At 38.8% G+C, this 26,186-nt stretch overlaps 1 protein-coding gene across 1 annotated transcript in view; it reads right to left on the bottom strand.

The window, feature by feature from the left end:
- The window catches only part of LOC149146593 (mannosyl-oligosaccharide 1,2-alpha-mannosidase MNS1-like), a 185,754-nt gene that overhangs the window by 82,042 nt on the left and 77,526 nt on the right, over window positions 1–26,186 (bottom strand). Inside the window, exons 9-11 of the mRNA XM_089450085.1 lie at window positions 1,240–1,305; window positions 950–1,058; window positions 753–851 (exon numbers count right to left, since the gene is read on the bottom strand). Coding sequence (XP_089306211.1) covers window positions 753–851; window positions 950–1,058; window positions 1,240–1,305 — 274 coding nt within the window. The remainder of the gene's footprint in view (window positions 1–752; window positions 852–949; window positions 1,059–1,239; window positions 1,306–26,186) is intronic.

Below are 26,186 nucleotides of genomic sequence, written 5' to 3'. Positions count from 1 at the left end.
CCTCAACATGATTTGTGGATATTATCTTGTCTGTAAACGTTTAACCTGTTAAGGGAAACAATTAATCACATTTTGCATTTTAGAGTGCATGACCTGTGTTTGTTGATTTGGCTTTTCTTGGATATGTATTGGAGCAGTTTTCTTGTACTAGAATTCATCTAGTTTAATAACTCTTGTTTGTATCCAAGACCTGCAGATATGGTGTGCATATGCACCGACTAATACCAAGGCTTCTGAGAATATCCAGGAGTAGCATCAAGTGAAATTTTCCATTTGTTCCAGAAGAAAAAGGAGGGGGGGTTGGGATCACTAATTGGTCAACTAGATTAATCCCAACATAGTACCAAGGATCTTACTTATATGTGTTTGTATATATAAAAATAAATTCCTTGAATGCACAAAAGCACATACACCGTAAATATGCATTCATATAAATCTGTATATATATATAACACACACACAGGCACATAAATTCATCTACATACACATACATATACATGCAGACTGGCAATAAATAAAGGCTTGTAGAAAATGACTTAAAATAAATAAATTCCCCTCTACACCCATATATTGCCATATTAATGTTTTTGGCAGCTGCAACAAGTCTCCTGTACATGTATACATGGATTTGCATCACTTGTCGACATTTGAACTAGAACCATAACAAATGAATAACTATATAATAGGGTGTGCCTCAAAAAAAGAGAACAGAAATATAGAGTGTACCATTATTATTTGTTATGACAACATACCTCCTCTGCAAGGGAAAGATACTCTGCTGCTTTATCTGTATCATCAGTAGAAGCTCCAAGAGCAAGCATACCAGGAGCAAAGCATGCAAGCTCATCCATCTGCAAGTAGTTTAAAAAAATTGAGTGTTGGGCAATAGCTCAGTTATTGAATTCACTTGATCCATAAAATGCACAAGAGAGGGTCAATGTAATCTCACCTTGTCTATCAAGGCACTACCAGACCGCTCTGCAATATAAGTGTATGAAGAAGGACTTGATTTCTTAATCAATTTCATTAATCCTTGCATGGACCTTTCCCACATCTCTCTGCCAAATTTTGGTTAATTCAGCACGATCTAAAGTAAAGCCTAGAATTGGAATTAGAAAATTGAACAGATGCTTCCTAAGTTTCTAGCGGCATATATTAGTAAATATCTTTTTCGAGTGATGAATTTTACTCAGAATGCCTTCTCTTCTGTTGAAATTTACATGCAGACAAGATTTCTACCTGTAGTGCTTCACACCATCCGTTTTGTTACCTTGGATCCATACCTTCAGTAAGTACTCATAAAAGCTGTCACGAAGAAAGTAGGACATTACTTAAGATTGCTGTGAATCAGTTAATCTAAAATATTCATCTTTTAACTTCAATCAGAACCTGAGGAAGACCAAAATGAGATAACCCAAAGACGTGTGGTGATTGAACCTTGAAAGTATTCTAAAAAGTATAATCAGCATAAAGCCAAAGCTACAGAGTCTGCTTGGGCATAATAATACTATAAGGCCATATAAATGGTGCAGTTGAGTTGACCAGCTCATCTGTTTTTGAAAAGAAAATTTTAAAAATAGCATAAAGAATATAACTATTCTTCCTTTTTGCCAATCAAAAGCCTATAGCATAAGTTTCTAAAACAAAAACAAACAAAAAAATGACTCACTATTGCCAACACATTTCTAAAACAAATGTTATAGGGAGTTACTCTTGGTCTTCGGTTTATTATGTTTGAATATATTTTGATCTCCCCCTAAACATTAAACATTTGTTAGCATTGAGATTGTCAACAGGGACTTGGTTTGCTAGTGAGGTTAATGGAATATTAAGCCATCCTCCAAGGTTAGAATATTGACAATTGCAGAGATCTGCCCACTCAAATGGAACGTTAAAAAGGGACAAGGCTGAGGGCAATCCCAGCCGAATATGGCTGAACAGATCCTCATCAGACCTGGCACCTAAACCAAAGGAATTCCAAGCTATGTGGTGTAGCTTCTGACCATGGAGCATGTTTCTCAAAGAAACTTCCAAAAAAATCCATTAAATCAAAATAAATTAATCAGACAAGATGGTGTTTTAATGTTTTTTAAGCTGATATAGGTGGCGTTTTGCTTTGGGTTATGATATGTCAACTATCTTAGTCTTTATTGTTAGTCAATTTTCACATGCTTCAGCTAGTGGCAGCCTGCTTACGTGCAGCACACTTTTTGGAACTCAAATGCTAGTAAATACTGTTGATTATTGCATAATAATAAAGGTTATTGAAAGCATTTATCACCCAAAAAACAGAATCTGACTGCATAAACCAAAGGAATGTTATCTAGCCACTGGGTTAAACTACTCTTACCATGTCCATCTTTTCAATTCTGGTATCTCTATTGACATTTGTTAATTTTGCACAAAAGAGGCAAAACCTTTCTTCATTCATGTCACAGATATATAAAGAGATCAAGATTTTGGTCTGATGCTAACCTTTTTATCGCATATTATAAGATGTTTGCCCATTGAGAATACTCATACATAAAATTACTTATGTAAACTTATTGTATAGACTGGAATGGCAGTTTGTATTTTGATTAAATGATGATAGACAAAGAAATTTGAACTTAGGTACAAACTAAGATTCTTCACTAGACCTATGGCTTGTGAAATACTTTTAACATTTCTATTCTTTATGAATGACAACAACTTTCCAATATTTTTTAACTTCTTTCTCAGCAGGATAGCAAGTGGTCAAAGAGAAAATCCTAAGTGACAACTAGTTCTTACAGTGGATCTAGAAATCATATTTTTGGTATATAGTAGTCAGAAACAACTCAATTTTTCACAAGTGAATATTATTCTTCATACTTGGAATAAACAGAGGTAAGTTCAAAAAGCCATATGCTAGAAAAGTTTAGTGGGATTGCTTGCTTCGCAGAAGAAATTGGTTTATGAAATGCTGGAAAATGAGGCACGGTATGGTCTCTTATAAGGCAAAGATTGGAGCTAGAAAAAGTTTAGTATTAGGATGTAATGCCAAAATCCCTGTTTCAGAGGTTAGATATCTTGGGAGCCAGTGTTCTAGACCTGCACATATTGCCAATGAAGAGAAGACACTAATTGCTTTAAGATAGATAAGCACTAACCTTTGAAGAGCAGGCTAGTGCTTGCTTTATTATGACAGGAAACAGTAAACCCCTGACGAATGAGAGGTTGAAAAGAGGATGATAAGGTGCTTCTAGCACAGTAATATAGTACATTGTCAAATTGACTCATCCTAGGTTCAAGCTAATATTCAACCTACTTTTCACAAGGCACAGTCAATGATTAACTTCCACTTATACTGGACCTGCTCAGTGCCAGGCTTCCAGCATATAAGATATCAGAATAACCATGTGATCTGACAAGTACACAAACTTAAGCATCATAATTCCGTCCATTATAACCACTAGCTAATTAAAAAAAACTTTAAATACCTTACATTCTTGAGGCTAATGCAAATGTGATGCATTTGCCTACTATCTAGAAGATTAAGAAAAGTAGATATAAGAACGAGTAATAAACCATATGAAACTTTTCATGATCGGTATGATGGAATTCAAACACCCAAGCATTATTCCTCATTGATATCTCATCTAATCTTTCATGATGACTGCCTCTGGGATTAGCTTCCTCTAATCAAATATCAATGATGTTGACAGCTAATCCTTGGGATTGGGTGAATATGTGTAATATAATGTAAATAGAAAACAAGAAGAGTTGGAATATGAAGAGACACTGGGAGATGAAGCCCAAGAGTCTCTCCCTCCATGTATATATCTATGACCAGCCTTACTGCAAAATCACAATTTCATTTGAGGAGTTACCTCCTAGCCTGACATGGTATTAGAGCCAGCTCCATTTTTGGTTTCCCTCTCTGCCCTTGTAACTCCTTCCTGCTTATATTCTGCCTATTTTGCAGAACTGACACCTATGCCATTGCTCCATTCTCTGCGTTAAGCGCTAATCTACACCGAAATCTGTGTTGCTGGAGGTTGCTGGAGGATCGAGTTTGTTCTTCCTAGAAGTGTTGTGGTGCAGTGAGCCTCCTCCATGTTGCGCGAATGGCATACTGATATGTGGTATGTCAATTTTTTATGACTATGGTGTTCAAACTGTGGCGTCAAATGCATTATTGGATGGTGGTATTACATTCAGTTTGGTGGTATTACTGTGTTGAACACTGTGTTATATATGTGTTGAAACGTTGTGTTACCCAGTTTCCATACCATTGTAATACGCTATCCACAGTTATATTAACACTGTTATATATTACGTTGAATGGTGAATGATATTGCATTATGTATTGACTCCCCTCTACACTCACCACTCTCCTCTTCAATGCTGCTCTATTGCCTCCCGTTGGTGTCCCGGTTATATACCACATTACGTTGAACGACTCCATTGCGTCGAATGTTGACTGGTTGCCTTTGTCTCATATTACGAGCCTGACTCCTCCCATTCCTCGTGGTGCTGCACCATACCCGATTCCATAAATATCATCACAGTCATATACGTTGAATGGCGACCAGTCATAATATATAACGTTGTCCATACGCAGTATCGACTCCCCTTATCTTGTTTGCAAGTATCACAGTTAACGTTGCGCCATACCACCACTCCACCGCCAGGTTTCTCCTTGTATTACTTGTAGTTAGTTAACACTCACCAATGCCCGGTCCATACCACATACACCATATTGCCACCTCTACTGGATCATAATCCCATTCATACATTGACGCTCCACACCCATGGTATCACCGCTCCTTTATGCTCCCATATATTACGTTGAACACTCCTGTTACGTTGAATGCTCCCATATATAACTACACCCCGAAATAATACCTCCCCCATACATTCACTCTACCATTCCAGCTAATACCTCCGCCATATACCCCCTCCTCTATACCACTCCTCTCCCATATAACCCCTTCCCCAATAATACATGTCATATTGCCACCAAAATTGTATTTTTCACAATATTGCTACTAGAGTGCATTTTTTTACAACGGAAGTGCAATTTTTTTATATATTGGCAGCAGAGTACATTTTTACACAATTCACATATTTTAAAATGCATTTATTGATATCTATTGTTGGAGTAGTTCTCTCTGAAAAGAGAACTATCTTGAATGTTCACGGAAGATTAAACACACTCACATTTTCAATGAGATAAGGAGTTTGTGTAGGAGAAGGAGATAATGAACCTACAAAGCCCACCTCAGATAAAGAGATTGTCATTTGGGAAAATAAGAACAGCAAGGCTTATGCCTTGATTGCAGCATCTGTAAATGAAGAGGTGAGTCGCCATATTTCACCATTCTCAAATGCTTTTGAAGCCTTACAAAAGTTGAAGGAACTATATGACTCACACTCTGAACTTGAAGTTGTCCAATTGATGATTAAATTGTTCAGTCTTGAATTGAAAAATGATGACCCTCTTGCTTTAGCATCAGAAGTAAGACCTATTATGCGTGATATCAAAACCATTGGTGTTCACTTATATCAAGGCACTATATCCCACTTATTCAAATTATCTTGAGTCATTGCAAGCAAGTGGAAACCTCAAGGAAATTACCTTTGACTCCCTTGAGAAGAAGTTTGTTGAGAGAGAGAAGGCTTTTGGGAAGAAGACAACTCCTCAGTCTTCTAAAGAAGTTGTGTGTCTTGCACATAAAGAGAAGAATCATGCACAAGATTCTTCTAGAGGAAGAGGTGGCCGAAGAGGAAGAGGAAGAAGGAATTTTTGAGGCACGGGGGCAAACAGTTCCAAGGAGAAAAGTTGGTCTTCATTGCATACGCTGCAATAGAGATGGACATGATGCATCCACATGTAAGTTGCCTTGGGACAGAATTGAGCAGGAAAGAAATGAAGCCAAAGGTAAAACCAATGACAAAGGAAATGGTAAAGCACATGAATCCGTTCATTATGTTGTGGCACATTGCAATATTAGAGTAACTGAAGCCTTATTTAATGCTTCACTTGCTTCTTGGAAAAATGATTGGTTGCTTGATTCAAGGGCAACTTACCATATGACTTTTAGAAAAGATTTTTTTGAAGAATTTACTAACAATGTTGATGGAGCAGTATACTTTGCAAACAAGTCAAAACTCAGGCCATCAAGGCTTGGAACAATCAGGCTCAAACTGCCTGGTCTTCCAGACTTTCTTCTGCATGATGTTCTATATCTCCCAGAGCTGAGGAGAAACTTATTGTCTTTGGTCCACAACTGCCAGCAAGGACACTCCATTCGTATGTTTGATGGCAAGGTTGAGGTCAAAAAAGCATCAGATCGCTCACTTGTCATGACAGAGATAGAAGAAGAAAGACTTTTGACGTTGCAAGGTACCTCCGCTCGTGCACAGAACTTCTCATACAATTCTCATCATGATGAAGGTACATTTCCATCAAGTCGTTTATGGCATGCTAGATTTGGACACTTGAACTATGACAGTCTTCGCATGTTGAAGAAAAGTGGTGTTACTGGTTTGCCTACAATTCCTAGGAAACTTAAGCAATGTAATGCTTGTATCTTAGGAAAGCACAGCAAACAGTGTTTTCATGATTCACATTCCAGAGCACATAGAAAACTTGAACTCGTTCATTCAAACTTATGTGGCCCAATGCTTTTTCCTTCCGCAAATGGTAATAAATATATGATGACATTTGATGACTACACCAGAATGTGTTGGGTTTATTTATTGAAGAACAAATCTGATGCTTTTCAAACTTTCAAGAACTTTCATGCATGGATTGAAAATCATATACAATCTCATATTGGCTCTATTCCCACTGATAATGGAAAAGAATACACTTCAAATGGATTTGAAAACTATCTTCGCCAGCATGGATCAAACATCAAACAAATGTGCCTTAGAATCCCTAGCAAAACGGAGTAGTTGAAGCCTGAAAGAATGAACAGGACAATCTTAAATATGTTATGTTCCATGATGTTTTTCAAGAATGTTAAACTGATGTTTTGGGATGACGCAGTTCAATGTGTTGTGTATATAAAGAATAGGTGTCCATCTAATGCTATTAGAAACAAGACTCCTTATGAAATGTGACATGGTGACATTCCTTCGGTAAAGCATCTCAGGATCTTTGATTCCACCTGTTATGCCTTGATACCTAAGGAATAAAGAAACAAACTTGGTGCAAGGAGTCGTAATCGTATCTTCTTGGGGTATTCAAATACCTCCAAAGCATATAATCTCTATAATGAAGTTAATAAGAATTTTGTAGTATCCAGAGATGTGATCTTTCTTGAATCTTCCAAGGCTGATAATGTTGTTAAGCGGTAGCTTGATCGCTTGGATAGATTCAAACATGAAAAGTCTTTCCAAGAATTTGATAATGAGATTCCACATCTTGAAGGGGGGATTCCTATACTAAATCAATCTGTGGAATCTTCTTCTAAAGCACTCTCTCCCCCACACGAATCTCCACCCACTAATGACACTTTGAGTGATGTGATTGACAATTGGGAGACTCAATCTTGATTCAGCCCCAACTCAGTCAATTGAATAGCCTGGGCCATCTCAGAAAGGTCCTTCAAATGGCTGACAAAGACACTTGAAAGTGTTCGTCCTGATGAGGTTGGAAAGATAAGAACAAGAAGCACAAACAGGCAAAGTGGACGTGATGTAAATGATTCTGATTCACCTGTTGATATGGATGTTTCTTATGATTGTGAATTGAATTTGTCTACAGAATTTGAACCAACTTTCTTCAAAGAAGTCGCATCTCATGATGAATGGAAAGAAGTGATGCAGAAAGAGTATGATGCCTTGATAAAGAATGGCACTTGGAAGCTGGTTGATCCTCCATTGGGAACCAAACCAATAGGCTACAAGTGGGTCTACAAGAACAAGTATAAAGTTGATGGCTCACTTGACAAGCACAAAGCCAGGCTTGTGGAAAAAGGTTTTGCATAGAAGGAAGGGGTCGACTATGAGGAGACTTTTGCCCCCACAACAAAATGGGCTACCATCCAGACACTCTTTGCCTTAGCAGCTCAAAACGGTTGGAAAGTCCATCAAATGGATGTAAAAATTGCTTTCTTGAATGGAGATCTGAAAGAGAATGTTTTTATGTCCCAGCCAGAAGGATTTGTTGTGAAGGGTCAAGAACATAAAGTATGCAAGCTTGTAAAATCCTTGTATGGCCTCAAGCAAGCACTGCGAGCCTGGTACAAGAAGTTAACTGAGCATCTTCTGAAACTCAACTTCAAACATTATGATTTTGATGATGCAACTTTGTTTGTCAAGAAAGTTGGCAAAACAATTGTATATCTTATGGTGTATGTAGATGATCTTCCAATGGCAGGGAACAACGAGAGCTATATTGCATCCATAAAGAAGGAAATTGAGGAAAGGTTTTGAAATGACAGACTTGGAATGGTATTGAAGTAACTCAACATCCGAAATTTATATTTCCCTCAGAAGAAGTACATTGGAGATCTGTTGAACAAGTTTGGCATGGCCGAGTGCAATCCTTTGACTACTCTAATGGAACAAAACTTAAAGTTCACATCCACTGAAGGAAAAGAATTTGAGGAGGCAACAAAGTATAGACAGCTTGTAGGAAGTCTCAACTACCTGATTACTACCATACCACACATTTTATTTGTTGTTGGAATCCTCTCCAGGTTTATGAAAAAGTCTTGTGAGGGACATTGGTCTGCTGCAAAAAGAGTTCTAAAGTACTTGAAGGGAACTCAAGACTTTGGACTTGAGTATAAACAGGTGGTCGACTTCAGCTTGATTGGATACTCTGATTCAGACTTCAATGGAAATAAAGACAATGGGGTATCTACTTCAAGTTATGCTATTGAGTCTTGGATCAAGAGTTGTCTCCCGAAGGTCACGCAAACAATCAGTTCCAGCAAATTCCACAATAGAGGCAGAATATGTGGTAGCAGCAGAAGCAACAAAGGAAATTGTGTGGCTCAAGAAAATTCTGGAAGACTTGCATGTGAAACAAGTGCATTCAACTCCACTAATGATTGGAAACACTTCTGCAATAAAGTTGGCCAAGAACCCAAAGTTATATGATCGAACGAAGCACATCAATACAAAATACCATTTGATTTGACATCATGTTGAGGCCAAGACAATCCATCGACGCCATTGATCCACAACTGAGCAGATTGCAGACATCTTCACCAAAGCGCTTGGAAGAGAAAAGTTCGTAAGATTCAGAACAATGCTTGGACACACCAACATCCCTTCAGATTAAGGGGGGAATGTTGACACCTTATCCTTGGGATTGGGTGAATATGTGTAAAATAATGTGAATAGAAAATAAGGAGAGTTGGAATATGAAGAGACATTGCGAGATGAAGCCTAAGAGTCTCTCCATCCATGTATATATCTATGATCAGCCTTACTGCAAAATCACAATTTCATTTGAGGAGTTACCTCCTGGCCTAACATATGACATTATCACCTATAACATCAGAAGTTGGTTCACGTCAAAGACAAAGATCTTTTAATGAAATGTTGGTTCGTAAGTATCACTCTCCAGTGATTTGTAAGAATGACCATTGAAGATGGTTTTAAGAACTTGTGACTGCTCTTGCAAGAATATACTCGTTTGTTTATAGCTTTAGTATTATCCTCATCCAGCTACATTTGCAAAAGGACTTGAGTGCTAAACTACTTCTCGATTTATATTCTCCAAGACCAATATTTGGATCATAATTGCATTTCACATAAAGCCTACGTCATGCACCATTCTATGTGTATTGCAAATGATCTCTAAAATCTAGATATTACCTTAGTTTAATTTGTCTCCAGTCACCAATATTTCTGGCTTAAAATTCTCAAATTATACAAGCAGTAATTAATATGGCCAGAGATAGAGCAAGGTGAGGAAAGTTGAAACAGAGAACACAAATGATAGAATAGAAACACAAATGATGCTCAAAAAATACAAGTTTTTTCTTGCTTCATGTGGCCTAGTTGGAAAAAAACGTGATGGGCACAAAAAGAGATCCACAAACAAAAATAGAGCACTTGCTCCAGGAAAAATGACCTTAGCATTCCCCAACTGCAACATTAAAGGGACAATGAGAAGGGATGCCATTTACATAGTAAAGACATCTCATGGTTGAGAGACACCTTATGACATATGTACACCCATTGTCTTGAAGAACCTAATCTAATTCTACCTAACAATTAAGAATCCATAAAAGATAAAACATGATGAATGTTACAACCCCATGGAATGGGAGATACAAATCCACATGGACACGCAAAAGATGAAATACTATCCTTGTATGTGTACTAGAAGACAAAACCAGAAATTTAAAAAAACTTTTATATGTACACAGATGATGAGTACCAACACATGGGCTCATCATTTTCTACCAACATAAGAGAAATTGTCCTTGATTTCTAGATAATATCCACAACTCTTCCCTGGTTAAGCTAAGTTGTTAGGCTATGAGACATTTTTGAAGAGTTGTGAATACCTCATCCAAGATACTCAATAAACCATCTATACTTGATCTTCCAAAATGATCAGCTCGCATAGTTGAAGAGTGTTAAAATATGGAGATGATGTACAATCTTTAGGACTCCAAAATGTCCTACAAAACACAAAGTTTAAAGGTCAAATGTATAGGTACATGAGGAGGAAGATGACTAAAACATCATTTAATAAGTACTTCATCATGGACAGATCTGTTACTAACTTTGTAGGTGGTATTGCTCCTAGATATTAACTTGGCATTTTCTAGGGAGTAGATATTGGTATCCCTCAGAAAACTAAGTTGTTGATCAAGAAAAGAATATTACTCATGTTCAATTGTTGACTTCTCTAGCGGTATCCTTAGACAATGGTATCCCTTAAAAACGGTTACTAGTTTTAATTCAGAGGTGCCACTCTCATCAATGAGGGATTGTATGTTGAGCTAGACAAATCCAAACATTGACAATGAATAAAATGTATCCCTCTTCAGATAACAATGCAAAGTAGGGGGAAGAGTGCTCTCCATGCACACCATGACCCTCCACCATGATCACCCAGAGATGATGAGCTAATGTTTGATCTAGGCCATGCCACCATAAACCCTTTGTTTGAGACACAAATCTATTCAAGACATAGTTCTTCTAGCAAGGACATCCCAACTCAAGTATTTGTATTTAGTTGTTAATTATTCAAACAAAAGTGTGGTCAAGTCTCTCAATGCCAGATTTGTAGAAGTGCATGCCAATCTATCCTCGCCACAAAGATCCCTCCTATTGTTGGTTTAAAATTACCTCATGATGCCCTATCCAAGAGTTGATACCCTGTCTCAGATATGTTCTAGTAGTAGGAGAGACCACGAATTCTGTAAATGTCATCTCTATTCCATCACAACTTCAAACACTCATATCCATCTAAACAATCCTTAGACAATGGTAATCAAATTTACGCAAGATATTTTCTTTGTAGATCATACCCCAGATATTGATTTTCGTAAGTAGGCTTAGCATGAAGACATCTAGTCTAAAGATCCTTTGAAATCAGCTCTGAGAGCCAATGGGAGGAATTTTAGGGTATAGAAGTGAAGGTAGCACTACATGCAAATGGATCATGGCTTGCAAGTGGCACGTGAACCTAACAAACTCTAATCGCCCAATGTTGATCATTCCATCCTTGACACCCGACGATGCTAGAGCTAAACCTCCAAAAGTGCATTATGTTGTGAATGGTACACTTTTGCTTAACCGCAAAGTTGACTTCAACTTCTTGAACAATAATAGAGAGTATGCACAAGGAAGATGGAATTTGGAACACATATTGGGGATTTCATTCTTCCTTCGGAAAATGTAAAATGAGGAGGTGATTAAATAATGAGTTGTTTTAAACTAGGAAGCCAAAATATCTCCATGGGCTCCTCTACCTCTGTCTATTGTTTAACTCTGATACAATTGCACAGAATGTGCCATAGCATGTCAACTGGCACATTCTGTGCAATTGAGGTTATAGAAGTAAAGGTAGCACTATATGCAGATGGATCATGGCTTGCAAGTAGCACATGAACCTAACAAACTCTAATAGCCCAACGTTGTTAAATTACATCCTTGACACCCGACAATGCTAGAGCTAAACCTCCAGAAGTGCATCATGCTGTGAATGGTACACCTTTGCCTTACCGCAAAGTTGACTTCAACTTCCTCTTGAACAAAAATAGAGAGTATGCACAAGGAAGATGGAATTTGGAACACATAGGGGTGGTTTCATTCTTCCTTTGCAAAATGTAAGATGAGGAGGTGGTTAAATAATGACTTATTTTAAACTGGGAAGCCAAAATATCTTCCTAAGCTCCTATTGGGGTCTTAGGTCCAACTACCTCTATCTATTGTTTAACTCTCTGCTGCAATTGCATAGAATGTGCCACAGTATGTTAACTGGAACAGTATGTGCAATACCCATTATGCATTGAAATTCCTAGGCTTCATGCTAATCTCCAACCATTTATGGATTTGTTTGCTTAATATTTTGGTAAAGCTTTGATCCCAAATCGTGACCCAATTTTTTTTAGAACCAATCCACGTGTTTGTGTGCAAGTAGATTCAAAACAGAAGGTCCCCCATTCATTTCAACAATCACCATGAATGGGCTTCATCAACAGAAGGTATGATATCTACATCTTCCCAACACATGCTTTGCATGCCAAATCTCAAGACCACCTTATTATAGATTTCCCTTTCAAGAAGCCCAAACAAGAACACTCTAAAGGGAAACAAGCTTCAGAGTATAGTTCCATCTAGAATTCTATTTGAAAGCAAATTTCCAATCAACTACAACCAAAGGTATCAGAACTATAATTAGTTAAGGATCAGACTAATCAAGGACCAAAACCAACCTATGAATTGATCTATCATCTATTAAACTACATAAATCACACATACACATCGATATAAGTCCAAACCATTAGACATTAAATATGTAAAGTTTTCCTGTTTTAAGGTTTCAGAGGGATGGGGAGGGGTTTTCCTTGTTTCCCTTTATTTTTCATCCCCCTACTCAACCCCCCCGCCGCCGCCCCCCGCCCTTCCAACTGCTCCCACATAAAAAGGAAAAAAACACCATGGAATCCACTAGTTTGAGACATTGTGTGAACTACTTTGAATCGACTGAGAACCAGCCAATTCAATACTCCAATGCAGTTTAGCTACCACTTCATGGGATATTGGGTTTAGACTTGTCCATACTGGTTGGTCAATGGGTATACCCTCCTCCCAATTAGCCTTGCTTCTTTTTTTTCAAAGGTTAGTAGCCAAACAAAAATCCTCCAAAAGTTAGTTTGCTTTTGGCAAAGGTGATTTTTTAAATTCTCAAGTTGTGCCTTCAATTCAGTTATTTGAGTCAAAATAAGTGTCTTCCTCACATAGTTTGATCATCAAAGTCACTGCTATCTAGAGTCTTATTTTCATATCCGACTCCTTTTAAATCGAAATAACCTGAGTACATGGCTTGAGATCCAAAACTTTTTATCTAGTCATATTGAGTTCAAGATTGGTTTGTGTCAAAGTTTTGGTCCCAAGCATAGTTTTAAAAAATGGAACCGGTGACCGAACCGGTCCACCTAATAAACCGGGTTTCAAACCGGCACTAGTCAGGTCTAAATGAACCGGTCTTTAAAAAAATATATGAAATAATTAGTTTTTAATAAAAAAAAGCTATTTTTAAGATTTAAAACCATGTTCCAAATCAATTGAGACAAAATATGCAAGGTTTGCTCATCTATATACCATGTAAAGGTGAATATATCAAAATGGCATCGAGTGCAATACACATCAGCAACAAGATGCATAATCAATGAGGCTCTAAATGGTCTCTAGAGTCCGAAAACAATGCTCTAAGCTATGGGGTCACTGACCTACTACAAGTCTACATATCAGTGATCAACAACATGATCACTCCTCATCATGATCAAACTCATCACCACTACTAGACAAGAGATCATCAACATGAGCTACACAAATAATATGGCTCAGAGTTTGAGGACTCCTAAAACTCCTCTACAACTTTAGTAGTAGTAGCAAAAATAGACATCAAAACTACAAATCACTGATCAACACGGTCACTCATGAAACTCATCATTGATTCAAGTTTCAACGCTACTATAAATACATAAACATCATCAACAAGAGATACATAAACATCATCTAGCTCAAAGTCTTTAGACTTGGATTGCTCAATGTTATAGCATGAGAGAAATGGACAAGGTTTAACATGTCTAACCAATGATTTTGGTTAGAATGAAGGGTTCATCTCCTCAACCTTATAATGTGGTAGAAAAAAATTAGAATGCCTAACAAGTTGTTCTCCTTTGAGTGAAGGGTGCATTCTTGTTAAGGCCATGGTAGAGGAGTTCAACAATCAATACCACCAACATCAACAAAGTTCAACAATCAATGCCACCAACATCAAGGTTCTTAAAGGGCTTCATGCTCTTGATCAAATGTCAATCTCATACCCTCACGGATGATAGAATCAAATGGAAACATTGCAAACCCCCAAACCATGAAATCCTGAAAACCATGAACTCTGCAGAATTTTGAGTGAAATCTAAAATTCTAGTTTCTCCATATGAAATCCAATGAGATCAAAGCCACTCTCAAACACCCTGAATCATTTCATGGTAATGTTAAAAATTTAAGTAAAAGGATACATTGCTAGGGTTGAGAATCGAGATGTGTCAAGAAAATGAGAGGATAGGCATGTTTTTCTTGGAGGGGCTATTTTTGGAGGAAAACAACCCCAAATTTCCCTCAAAACTCACAAAAATGCATTTTGTGGGGTTTATAGCTGCCCTAGCAATAAACAGGCCCGTTTGACCATAAATCGATCAGTTCCGTCCTAAACCGGTCGGTTAGGACCGGTTTTTCTAATATTTTGGTGAAGGGAGGGGTCAAACCGGGTTTTTTGCCGGTTTGATCCAATTGGCTAGTGGACCGGCCAGTTTGATCGGTTGCCGGTTCAAACCAGCTGGTTTTTAAAAAACTGGTCCTAAGTCCCAACTTTTACAAGTTCTAACGAAATCCAAAGTTGAAATTCCCAACATCCTGCATGGGGATTCTTTCCTCAAGATGAAAACAATCTTGACACTCGAAGTGAACTTCTTCAACATTCATTCGACGGATTTAGCATTGACAATTTATGGACACATATTATTGGATATTTGGCATTGATAATTTGTTCATACATTATAACACATTCGACATCGATAGTCCATGGATACATCTTGATTGGTTCGGCACCAATTATTTGAGTGCTAAAGTTAGACTTAGCACATTGTCAGAGATTTTCATTACTTGGAGTTGAAGATTGAACAAGCTTCATGCAAGAGTCCTTCAGAGCAATGATCCTCAAAGAACAAGTTACACTCATAACAGTACATTGCTTGATTGATTTGTTCAGTGCAGTAAGTTCCCCCATGCTGCATTTCAGATGCAATGCTTGGCATATGCATTGGAAGGCGAAGACTCCAAAAGGGTAAAATCATATTTTCAAGATCAGCAATCTTTAAAAAAATCTATTTTTAGAAAATTCATGTTTAGGCGAATCTAGTCATATTTTTGGATACCATTCATGGTGACGTGCATAGGTTTCAGTTTTGGAGACAAACAAATAAAAAACAAGAATTATGTCAACATTAGGGATTTTGCACTTTGAAAAATATTTATATTTTTACATACCCTATATTGAGAACAGTTAGTAGTCCAAAATTAGTTATGATACTCAACCTTGAAAAATTAGGTCAAATTAAGGTTTGGGCATTTTGAGATTTGGTCATATTTTTGGGCTCCTTTTATGGTGAACAACCTAGGTGGTTGAATTTCAAGACATTCAAAAAAATCATCAAAGTTAAAATGACTACAAGTTCTAACAATAGCAAGTAGCTCAAAATCACCCTTCTAGCAATGGAGTTGGATTGCAATTTTCAGCATTGACAAAAACAATAGCATCAGCAAAAGATATATGAAGGTTTGAACATTGAGGTATCCAAAAAAATGGTAAATTATGCATTGTGCAAAAAAAAGAAAATGGCATCAAGCATTATGTGTCGCTGAAAGGAAGAATCGCACCTTAAAGGAAATGGCTAATTGTATGCTTCAATCTAAAGGACTTAGTCTTAATTATTGGGCAGAAGCAATTAACTATGCAAATTACATAATAAATCGCACTCCTACTAAGGTTTTAAAGAATATCACTCCAGAAGAAGCATGGAAGCTCAATCAAACCAGATGTAAGTCACTTTCGTGTTTTTGGAAGTGAAGCATGGGCCCATATTCCAGATGAGAAACATAAAGCTTTAGAACCAAAGAGTGAAAAATGTATTTTTGTTGGATATTTTGAAGATGTCAAAGGATATAGACTTATTCCACTTAAGTCCAAAAATGTTATCATTAGAAGAGATGTAAAGTTTAATGAAAATATATCGGCCTGCGAGCCTAGTTCGGCAGATGTGCCACCTCTCCCTATCTCTTCTACTTTTGAAAATATTTCTTCTTCAGATGATGAAAGCGAGAATGAAAATCCTCCCCCACCTTCTCAGGATCCTCCTTCAGCTCCTCGGCTTCCAAAATGGGTCCGTGCTACTCGGGATGCAACAGGTGATCTTGCCGGTGATCCTACAGATCAGCGACGTACACGTTCTCAGTTCAAGAGAGCCTCTTCTTTACTGGCTCAAGCTTCAGTGAATTATGATCCTGACACCTTTGCAGAAGCTTCAGGCCATCCAGATTGGGAAGCAGCTATGAATGAAGAATATCATTCATTATTGGCAAATGATACATGGGATCTTGTTCCTCTACCAAAGGGACGAAAACTTGTTAGATGCAAATGGGTTTACAGAACCAAGTATGGCCCAGATGGGAAAGTTGATAAACATAAAGCTCGTCTTGTTGCTAAGGGTTTTTCACAAGTTGAAGGCATTGACTATACTGAAACCTTCTCCCCTGTTGCCAAAATGAACTCTATCCGCCTTGTTCTTTCCCTTGCTGCCTCTTTCAAATGGGAAGTCCATCAGATGGATGCTAAATCCGCCTTCTTGCATGGGGACTTGCATGAAGAAATCTATATGGAACAACCTATTGGCTTTATACAAACAGACTCCAGCCTTGTATGTCGGCTTAAGAAATCCCTTTATGGTCTCAAGCAAGCTCCTCGAGCTTGGTATGCCAAAATGGATAACTTTCTTTTAGAATCTGGCTTTTCTAGGTGTCATTCTGACAATACTGTCTACACCAAGAAAGTGGGCAAGTCTCTTATCATTCTTGTTCTTTATGTTGATGATCTTATCCTGACTGGTAGTGATCCCAACCTTATAAACCATGTGAAGTCTAGCCTTAAAAGGAAGTTTGAAATGACAGACTTAGGACACTTACATTATTTTCTCGGTCTTCAAGTCTTGCAATCCAAGGAAGGTATTTCCCTTTCTTAGTCCAAGCAGCTCCTCTATTGGTTGGTTTCACTGATTCTGATTGGGCTGGTGACCCTGATGATTGGAAGTCTACTGTCGGTTATGTGTTCACTCTTGGTTCAGGGCCTATTACATGGGCTTGCAAGAAACAGGGTGCCATTTCTCTTTCTTCATCAGAAGCAGAGTATCGTGGTGCCGTAGAAGCTAGTAAGGAAGCCTTGTGGCTTCGTCAGATCCTGTCAGAGTTTGGCTTTCAGCAGCAGCATCCAACTACACTTTGGTGTGATAATCAAAGTGCCATTCAGCTATGCAAAGATCCAGTCCAACATCAGCGCAGCAAACACATTGAACTGCAAATGCACTTCATCAGAAAGCTCATTCATGACCATGTTCTTGAAGTGCAATATTGTTCAACAGATGATCAAGTTGCAGACATCTTTACAAAGGCTCTCACAGAGGCGAAGTTCACTAAACTTCGATTTATGGTTGGAGTTCAGGAAGTTGTCACTAAGGGGGGATAGGCTCTAGTGCCTCCTTCCTTCTCCTATTGTGTCATATTTGTAAATCTTTCAATCCTATCCCAAGTTGTTCTTAAGGGGGGATGTCAGGATATTCCGACACATAGGAAATAGTTAAGTACAACTTGGTCTAGTATAGAGTTAGGTAAAGTGTGTTTCTTTACCTTGTACATTTTGTAACTTACAATTCGACGGTCATGGGTCGGAAATGGAGAGAATTTGCGGATCGGTAGGGACCCGTGGGTTGGGTGTAGTGAGGGTTTTGCTCTTTCTCCTGGAATGCTCACTCACCTGGACGATATTGGAATTAGAAACTTAAGGCAGATTGCAAATATGGAGCAGTCATCTATATGGGGGCAGGCTTGGAAGTCTGAGGTCGATCTAGGAATAGATCCCGTCTGGAGGAATGAATGGCAGCTATTCATTCAGGAGCTTAGAAGATCCAATGTAAGAATAAAGGATAGGCCGGACTCTCTGGTTTGGGCTCATGCGGAGACAGGGCTATATTCTCCAAAGGCTGGCTACAGTTTCTTGATGAAGAATAAAGGCTGGAACCCTCCTGTTTGGTGGTCAAAGCCTTTGTTCAAACTTAAATGTCCTAAAAAGGCTAGAATCTTTTTTTGGTGCGCCTTAAACCATAAGATTCCTACTTGGGAAATTCTTCAAGCCCGGTTTAAGCAGGGTCCTGGAAGATGCCCCCTGTGTTTTGCTGACTCCGAATCCATTTCCCATCTTTTCCTATCATGCCCTTTTACAAAACAGGTTTGGATTGAAGCGGAAAGGCTCATAAATGTAAAATTAAGATGGGAGGGAGAGTGTTTGGCCTCAGCCTGGGAATATTGGTGGAATCACTTTCAAGAGAGGAATCTGAGGAATTTACCCCCCATCATTTGCTGGGGTATTTGGATTGCAAGGAATCGTAGCATTTTTAGAGACTTGTCGACCCCGGTAGCCGCTATTGCCATTCAAAGCAGTGCCATCCTTGAAAGCATTCCTGTAAAGGAGGAACCTGCAAATGTTGTTCCGCGGAAGGAGCCTCGTATCAGAGAGGGGATACCGTGGGCTTTCTTTGACGGGGCAGCTCAAAACGACTACTCGGGCGCTGGGTTGTGCATTCATCTTAGCAATTCACACTCTCTAAAGGCCTCAGTAGGAATAGGAAGGGGGACAAATAACTTTGCCGAACTCACTGCTTTAAAGCTGCTCCTCTGTTGGCTCTTTCATAAAAATATTCTCACAGTTCAGATTTTTGGAGATTCGATGAATGTTGTTAACTGGGTTAATGGGAAACATAGATGCCAGCACTATATGTTGATGCCTTTACTAGAAGAAATTCAAATTTTAAAACAGCAGTTTAATGTCTTTTCTATTGACCACATCTACAGGGAGTACAACGAGGAGGCGGATCGACTATCTAAAGAAGGTCTGCAACAAGCTGTGGGCTCTTGGAGAGTAACAGAACAGGTTCAGGATCAGATCCGTGTGTCGGATCTTCCTCCAAACATATAATGGCTTTTGGTTTCCATCTATATGCACTAGATTATCTGTGTTACATATGATATTGGTGGCATATGTCAACTATGTTTTTATTTCCTCTTATATACTGTTATGCTCTGGTTTGATAGAGTGGGTTGTGATCTGGTTACTGTATGGTTTTTTCTGGGTTGTTTTCCTCATGAAAGGAGACCCAGGAGACAATGTGGACTTCAGTTTTTTTCTTGGTTGTGGTTGTTTAGGCCGAGTTCAGGAGACTTTGTTAGTGCTCTGTAGGGGTGCTGATGATCTTTATCAGAGGAGTCTTGCTCCTTATCAGGCAGCTTTTTTGCAGAATGTTAACTCATATGCTTTGTAACTTTTTTATTTCTTATAAAAAAGTTCGTTTTTTTTCTTTGGAAAAAAATATATAAAGAATAGTTTGTTTTTCTTAAAGGTAGGCAAATTCATGAAGTGATTGGCGTTGCCCAGGAGTGTCTCCACAGCTTGAAAGTTCGTAAACTCAAAGGAATGGCAATTAAAATTGATCTTTCAAAAGCCTACAATAGGGTTAAGCGGTCTTACATCCAATTGATTCTAACACAGATAGGCTTTAATGTTCCTTTCATTAACTGGGCTAGGAGTTGTATCTCTTCGGTGTCTTTTGTTGTCCCCATTAATGGATCGGCCTCTCCTTTCTTTCATGCACAAAGGGGCTTCAGGCAAGGAAGTCCTTTGTCACCATTACTCTTTCTACTTGTGGTTGAAGGGCTCAGTAGGTTCCTCGGGGACGCCAAGTGTAGAGGTGGCCTTAAAGGTATCACGGTGGTTGATATATGCTTCACCACACATTTGCTATTTGTCGATGATGTTCTTTTGTTGTGATGGTTCGAGACAGGACTTGGAATCTATTAAGCGGACCCTTGCTCTTTTTGAAACAGCAACTGATATGCTTGTCAACTATGCCAAATTTGTTGTTCTTTTTAATGGTCTTTCCGAGGATGAAGTGGGAGCTTCCACTGAACTTCTTTAAATTCAGTCTTTATCCTCTGGAAATAGGCCTCAAATATCTTGGATTTCATCTCAAGCCGAATGACTATATAAAGGCAGATTGGCATTAGCTCCTTGCCAAACTTTAAAATGTTGAAATTTCTACGTCTAACTCGTTAAAAATTCTTTCTGCACTAACTGTTTATTTCACCTACTTGTTTAATTTCTTAACAAGTTATTTAACCATATAAATACTGAAAATAAACACAAATGTAGTCTTAACCATCTACAGATCATCAACTGAAAGAAATAGACAAACACACAAGGGACACCGTTATTTTTTAACAATCGTCCCCCGAAAAAACCCAATGCAGGAAAACCGGTGCAGCAGTTCTAAGGGTTTTATTATTAAGCAGCTTTCTTGAGTACAACTAGGGTGCCAAACTAGCTCACCCAACAAAGAAATCAATCTGGCAGTAATACCTCTCTTCGGAAGCAGATATTCAGCAAGTCTGCTCCACGAAATTCTCTTAAATGCTTCTTTGAAGCTCTGCGTCAACCCTCCTGGCCTCTACGTCAGTCTGGAATCCTCTATGTCAGCCTTCTGATGCTCTGCGCTGGCTCTCTTGACCTCTACGTCACTCACGCAGAACCTGGTAGCCTCTGCGTAATCCCCCTAGCCCTCTGCATGGCTCCTGTCGGCTCTGCGAAGCCTCCTCTACCTCAGCACTGATCCTTCGGCACTATCTCTGCCTCTCTACTATGCACTCACTGCCCCTCGCTGCAACTCTGATCACTGGTTCGATTTCTCTCAGCAAACCCCGCTCCAGAAAATCAAACTGACTGATCAATCTTGGTGTATCTCCAACTGACCCTCGAGCCTCCTCTTATACTTTTTTTGTTGAGTCTTCAACGGTCGAGATTAAGTCTCTAATCAACGGCTAAGATTAGATTTGGCTTGATTCATGTCATTTAGAACATTCTTACCCAGTTTTATATTAATACCCATTAATATTTTAATTCCTAAGTTTAGAATTAGGAACTCCATTAAAAATATTAATTATTTTAATATATCTCTAGCCGAGTGGAATTTCCCCAAACCATTTATGGGTCTTGGAGATCTCATGTGCTTTAGCCTCTCCACCAATTTTCATGGCTAGAGCACATTCGATGCTACCCCAAATCAACAAAAAAGAAACTTAATTCCTCGAGTTTTTTATGGATTTCCAGAGCAGGGCAGGTTGATTCTTACAAAATCAGTGTTGGAAGCAACCCCAGTTTTTTGGTCTTCTCTGTCCTGGATCCCTAAATCAACTCTCTCTAGGATTCAGAAAACTTGTTGCAGGTATTTATGGGCTAGTCACAAAGCAGGTCGTGTTTTTGCATGGATTAAATGGGATAGAATTTCCCTCCCCAAAGCATGGGGAGGCTAGGTGCTAAAAAATATCCATTACTTTGCTAGATCTCTGGCTGCCAAGGTGGGTTGGAGATTAATCTCTTTAGAGTCTAGACAATCTGTGGACCGAGGTGGTCTTTATGAAATACATTAATCTGTAAACTCTAATGGATTGGATTCAGGCCCCTGACCAGAGGAAGCCTCAAATTTCTATAATTTGGAAGGCAGTGTTGCACTCTTTCCCTGTTATTGAAAAGGGTCTAGCTTGGAAAGTTGGTGACGGATCTCAAGTTCAAATTGGTATTGACCCTTGGGTTGGTTGTGACCAATATTTCCTGCTTCCCCTTGAGTTAGTAGCCTTTCTACAAGCTCAAGGTCGCTCAAGTTTAGCTCATGTGGTAGACGAAGCAAGATCCTCTATTTGGGGTCAGGGATGGATGACAACGCATCAGCTTAATCTTCCAAGGAAATGGTCGGGCATGTGGAATAGATATACTCCTTGTTTGAATGCACCCCACGCCCGTATTAGGAATAGGGAGGACATGCTTGTTTGGGCTCATGCTAAGTCAGGAATCTACACTCCTAAATCTGGTTATGTGTTTTAATTGCCGAGAGGATCCCTGGTAATATAGCATGGTGGTGCGGTCAAGCTGGAGCGGGAGGGATAATTGTTAACCTCAAACAAAAAACAAAAATAAAGTACGCATGGGGTCTTGGCATTGCAACAAACAATCAAGCAAAAGCCCTTTCTCTTTGGCAGGGTCTGAATATTAGTTTGCTAATGGTATCAAAATTTTATCTATAGTTGGTGACTCCATGATGATTATTCAAAAATGTATGAAGCTCCTCGAGAACATCAATCTTCTCAATGATGAAACCTCCTTAATCATGGCAAGGATTATTTATTTGTTAAAAAAATTGAAAAGGTAACCCTGTTCCATGTGTTGCGTGCCAATAACCACTTTGCGGATGGCAGGCCAACGTGATGCTAGAACAAGGTAGTTTATGTATAAATGGAGACAAAACCTTATGTCATATCCCTTGATCTGTAACACCAGGTCAACGTTGTACTGCGAGGGTACAAGTCTTCAGAGAATTAAGTTGGTAGTTAAGATGGTTAGCTCCCCGATGTTCCTCCGCAATGCTTTGGAAGCTGGGATGGTAGGTTTCGAGTTAATGCACAAGTGTGGTTCCATTGGAATGCAGATCATGTATGATGACAGGTGGGCGTCGAGGTCTCGGTTACTCACCGGGATATGCAATATAGTTATACCTATCGGGGAAGATGGTACCATCGCAATATGATTTTGGTTACTTCTGGCGGAGGAAGAAATGGAAGGAATTTGCCTTGACAAGACTCTGAACCGTCTAGCATTTATGAAAGGTAAGATAGGGAGGAATGTTGGCGTTGAACATGCTATTATATATTGTAGCTGGTTGTGGTCAGTTAATCAAAGGCTAGTTATTGTCCAAAGGCAGAATGCTGCGAAGATGGCCTCCGCGCATAACGGCAGTGGTTGAGGCTCAGGGTTCGAAAGCTCGGGGTCTGGTCGTGGCAGTGGTGGAAGTGTCGAGGATTTGGTGGAGAACTCTTGTAAACAGGTTATAAAGGATATTGTTAAGGAAATCGAGAAATATTGTTAAGGAATGGAAGGCTTGTGTATCGATGTGTTGAGCGTACAGCAGAAGGTGGATAACATCGAAATAAAAGTGGAAATTGCTACTGTCGGGTTTTTAAAGGAAGTATTCGGGGTTATGGAAGCCACGGTCCTCAACGCTGCTAGTGCTGAGGTTGTTATTGTTGCTGCTAAGGTTGATGATGGAGATGATGTCGCAGAGGAATTGACAACTATTGTGGATGAACCTGCGAGAGAAGAAATCGATCCCGGTAGCTGCTGAAAGTTTTTCGTTTTAATATTATATATATGTTATGTCAATGTATAGAATATAGTGGTGTTTTCTGGAGAGTCTACAGTTATAGTTATGTTCAAAGACTATATGTAAATAATGTTGGTAGCAAGAAGGTCCCATTCCAATGTAAATTGATGAAAATTGCAGAGAGCACAATCTTGAATTTTGTACAGGACCTGGCCCTTTTCCAGTTTATATAATGAAAATGCTACTTGTTTCTTTTAAAAAAAATCTAGCATGGGGGTGGAACAAGTTCTAGAAAATTAAAAGCCTGGAAAAATATCATCTCTTCCAATGGTGCTTGCAGGAAAATTGAGTACCTACAGGAGATATGCTAATTAAGAGTGGAATTATAGGGTCGTCATGATGCCCTCTCTGCAAGCAAAGTGTCGAATTTTTCAATCATATTTTCTTATTTTGCTCTTATGCCTCAGTTGTTTGGTCCTCTACAATTGTTGCGTTGGGGGTCAATTATCAATGGCATGGGGATTCTTATGTGGAAGCTTGGGGCCTTTGGTGGAACTTTGTCTCTCCAAAGAAACTCAGAGCTTTGCCCCTTCTCATCTCCTGGGGCATTTGGTTGGCCCACAATGTCGAAGTATTTCTAGACAGAACCTCTATTCCGAACATTGTTGCTGCTAAAGTTGTAGCATCCTTTTCTCTTATTGTTGACCCTAATGCTCCTCATCGTCAGTGTAATGTATTTGAAGACACTATTGACCCCTCAATCTCGTGGGCCTTCTTCGACGGAGCTGCTTATAGGGAAGGCATGTGTGGGGATGGAATCGCATTGGATCTTTCAAATAGCCATTCCTTTCTGATGAAAATGGGTCTAGCCCAAGGAACGAATAATGTTGAAATTATGTGTCTTAAGCTTCTCCTCCTTGTTGCCACTGAAATTGAGATCCGACACATTCAGATTTTTGGGGACTCACTGTTGATTGTTAATTGGTTCAATGATGTTTCTAGATGTCATGTTCATACTCTTGGTCCCATTCTAGAGGAGATCCTTATGCTGAAACAGTATTTTTGTTTTTTTGTAACCTTGGTAGGACTACATCTTCATCATGTCCAATATATCACCCCGATCGGGGTGGGGAATTGAACTAGTGACTTCACATCAAGGACTGCCTTAACATAGCACTCGATCATCGTCTATCCAAGACCATGTGGACATGCAGAAACAATCTTTTGATTATATATTTGTTTCTCACGTTTAGAAGGAAAGAAATGGGACAACTGACAGCCTATCCAAAGAAGACAATTCTCAGAATGTGGGAACTTGGAAAATAGAAGAATACAGGGAGAACCAGCAATACAGCTACTATCACAGGCCATTTATGGATGATCGTCTGTTGGCTCAATTTTGCTTTCTTTCGCCCAGTTTCTCCAGCTTTTGATCCTGGTCAGTATATTTATGTATCAATATGCATATCTCTAATGCGTTGTTACAACGTGTCATCCTGCACTCTCTTTCTGGATTGTTTATTATGGGAGACAGTATTCTGGCAGTTTCTTTCTGAGGCTATGTGTGGTGGTTTTTTGTGTTTTGTATTTTGATCACAATATGATGAGATGTCTATGTTTATGCAGCCTGGTAAAGGCCTTTTTTTAGAGTGCTTAAAGAACATACAGAATGTAATTTCCGTACCTTTTAATGAAAGTTATGATTTTTTCCTCCAAAAGCAAGAAAAATAAATAAAAACAAGGTTGAGCATCTCCATGTAAATACAGATGCACTTCCGCATTTGTAATCAAGGATGGATTGGGGGAGAAATCCCTTAGCAAATTCTAAAATTTCTGAAATTTGGATGGAGATTTTTTTTTATTGGTGTATGAATGGCTCGCTAGAGAGACCTCTTGAAGGTGTTATTTTGTAGATGCTTCATATTGGATGGATGTTCAATGGACAAATGGCTTTATGTGTGAATTGATGAACAAGTGATCTCTTCCTCTTTTTGTGGTATTTCATTCTTGAACGGTTGTAAGTGAGGCATTCCTTCTCTAGTGGTGGTGGTTTACCCTCTTTCACTTTCTTGAATAATTCCCTTCGAAAAGACATTGGAAGTATTCTAGTGGAGAATCTTCCCCTAACCTTCTTGAAATTTATGAAGCAACTAGGATGATCTTTGAGGGTATGTAGTGGACTGCTCTAATCATCATTTTGGTTCAGCTTGTGATGTCTGAATGAGAAACCTTATGAAAAAGGCACTAATCTCCAGTCCTCCCATCACTCTTATTTTCTTGATCAAACTTCAAATCATTTTGCTAGATTTACTCTTCATATCACCTGGAAACTCACTGCCAATATTACCCCAGGGAAGCCCCCTTGAACCAGAGAATAGCCTGTGAAAATTTTATCTATTGCAGCAACTGGAAATTATTCTCCTAACTGTAAATTTAATTATGCAGTTTATTTGCTACGGCAAACAATGAACAAAATCATAA

The sequence above is a fragment of the Pinus tabuliformis genome, chromosome X (assembly GCF_031772625.1).
Source record: "Pinus tabuliformis cultivar Carrire ecotype Pingquan chromosome X, CPIR1, whole genome shotgun sequence".
Taxonomy (NCBI): domain Eukaryota; kingdom Viridiplantae; phylum Streptophyta; class Pinopsida; order Pinales; family Pinaceae; genus Pinus; species Pinus tabuliformis.
The sequence above is the reverse complement of the archived record's forward strand: the minus strand, read 5'-3'. Positions and strand labels throughout refer to the sequence as shown.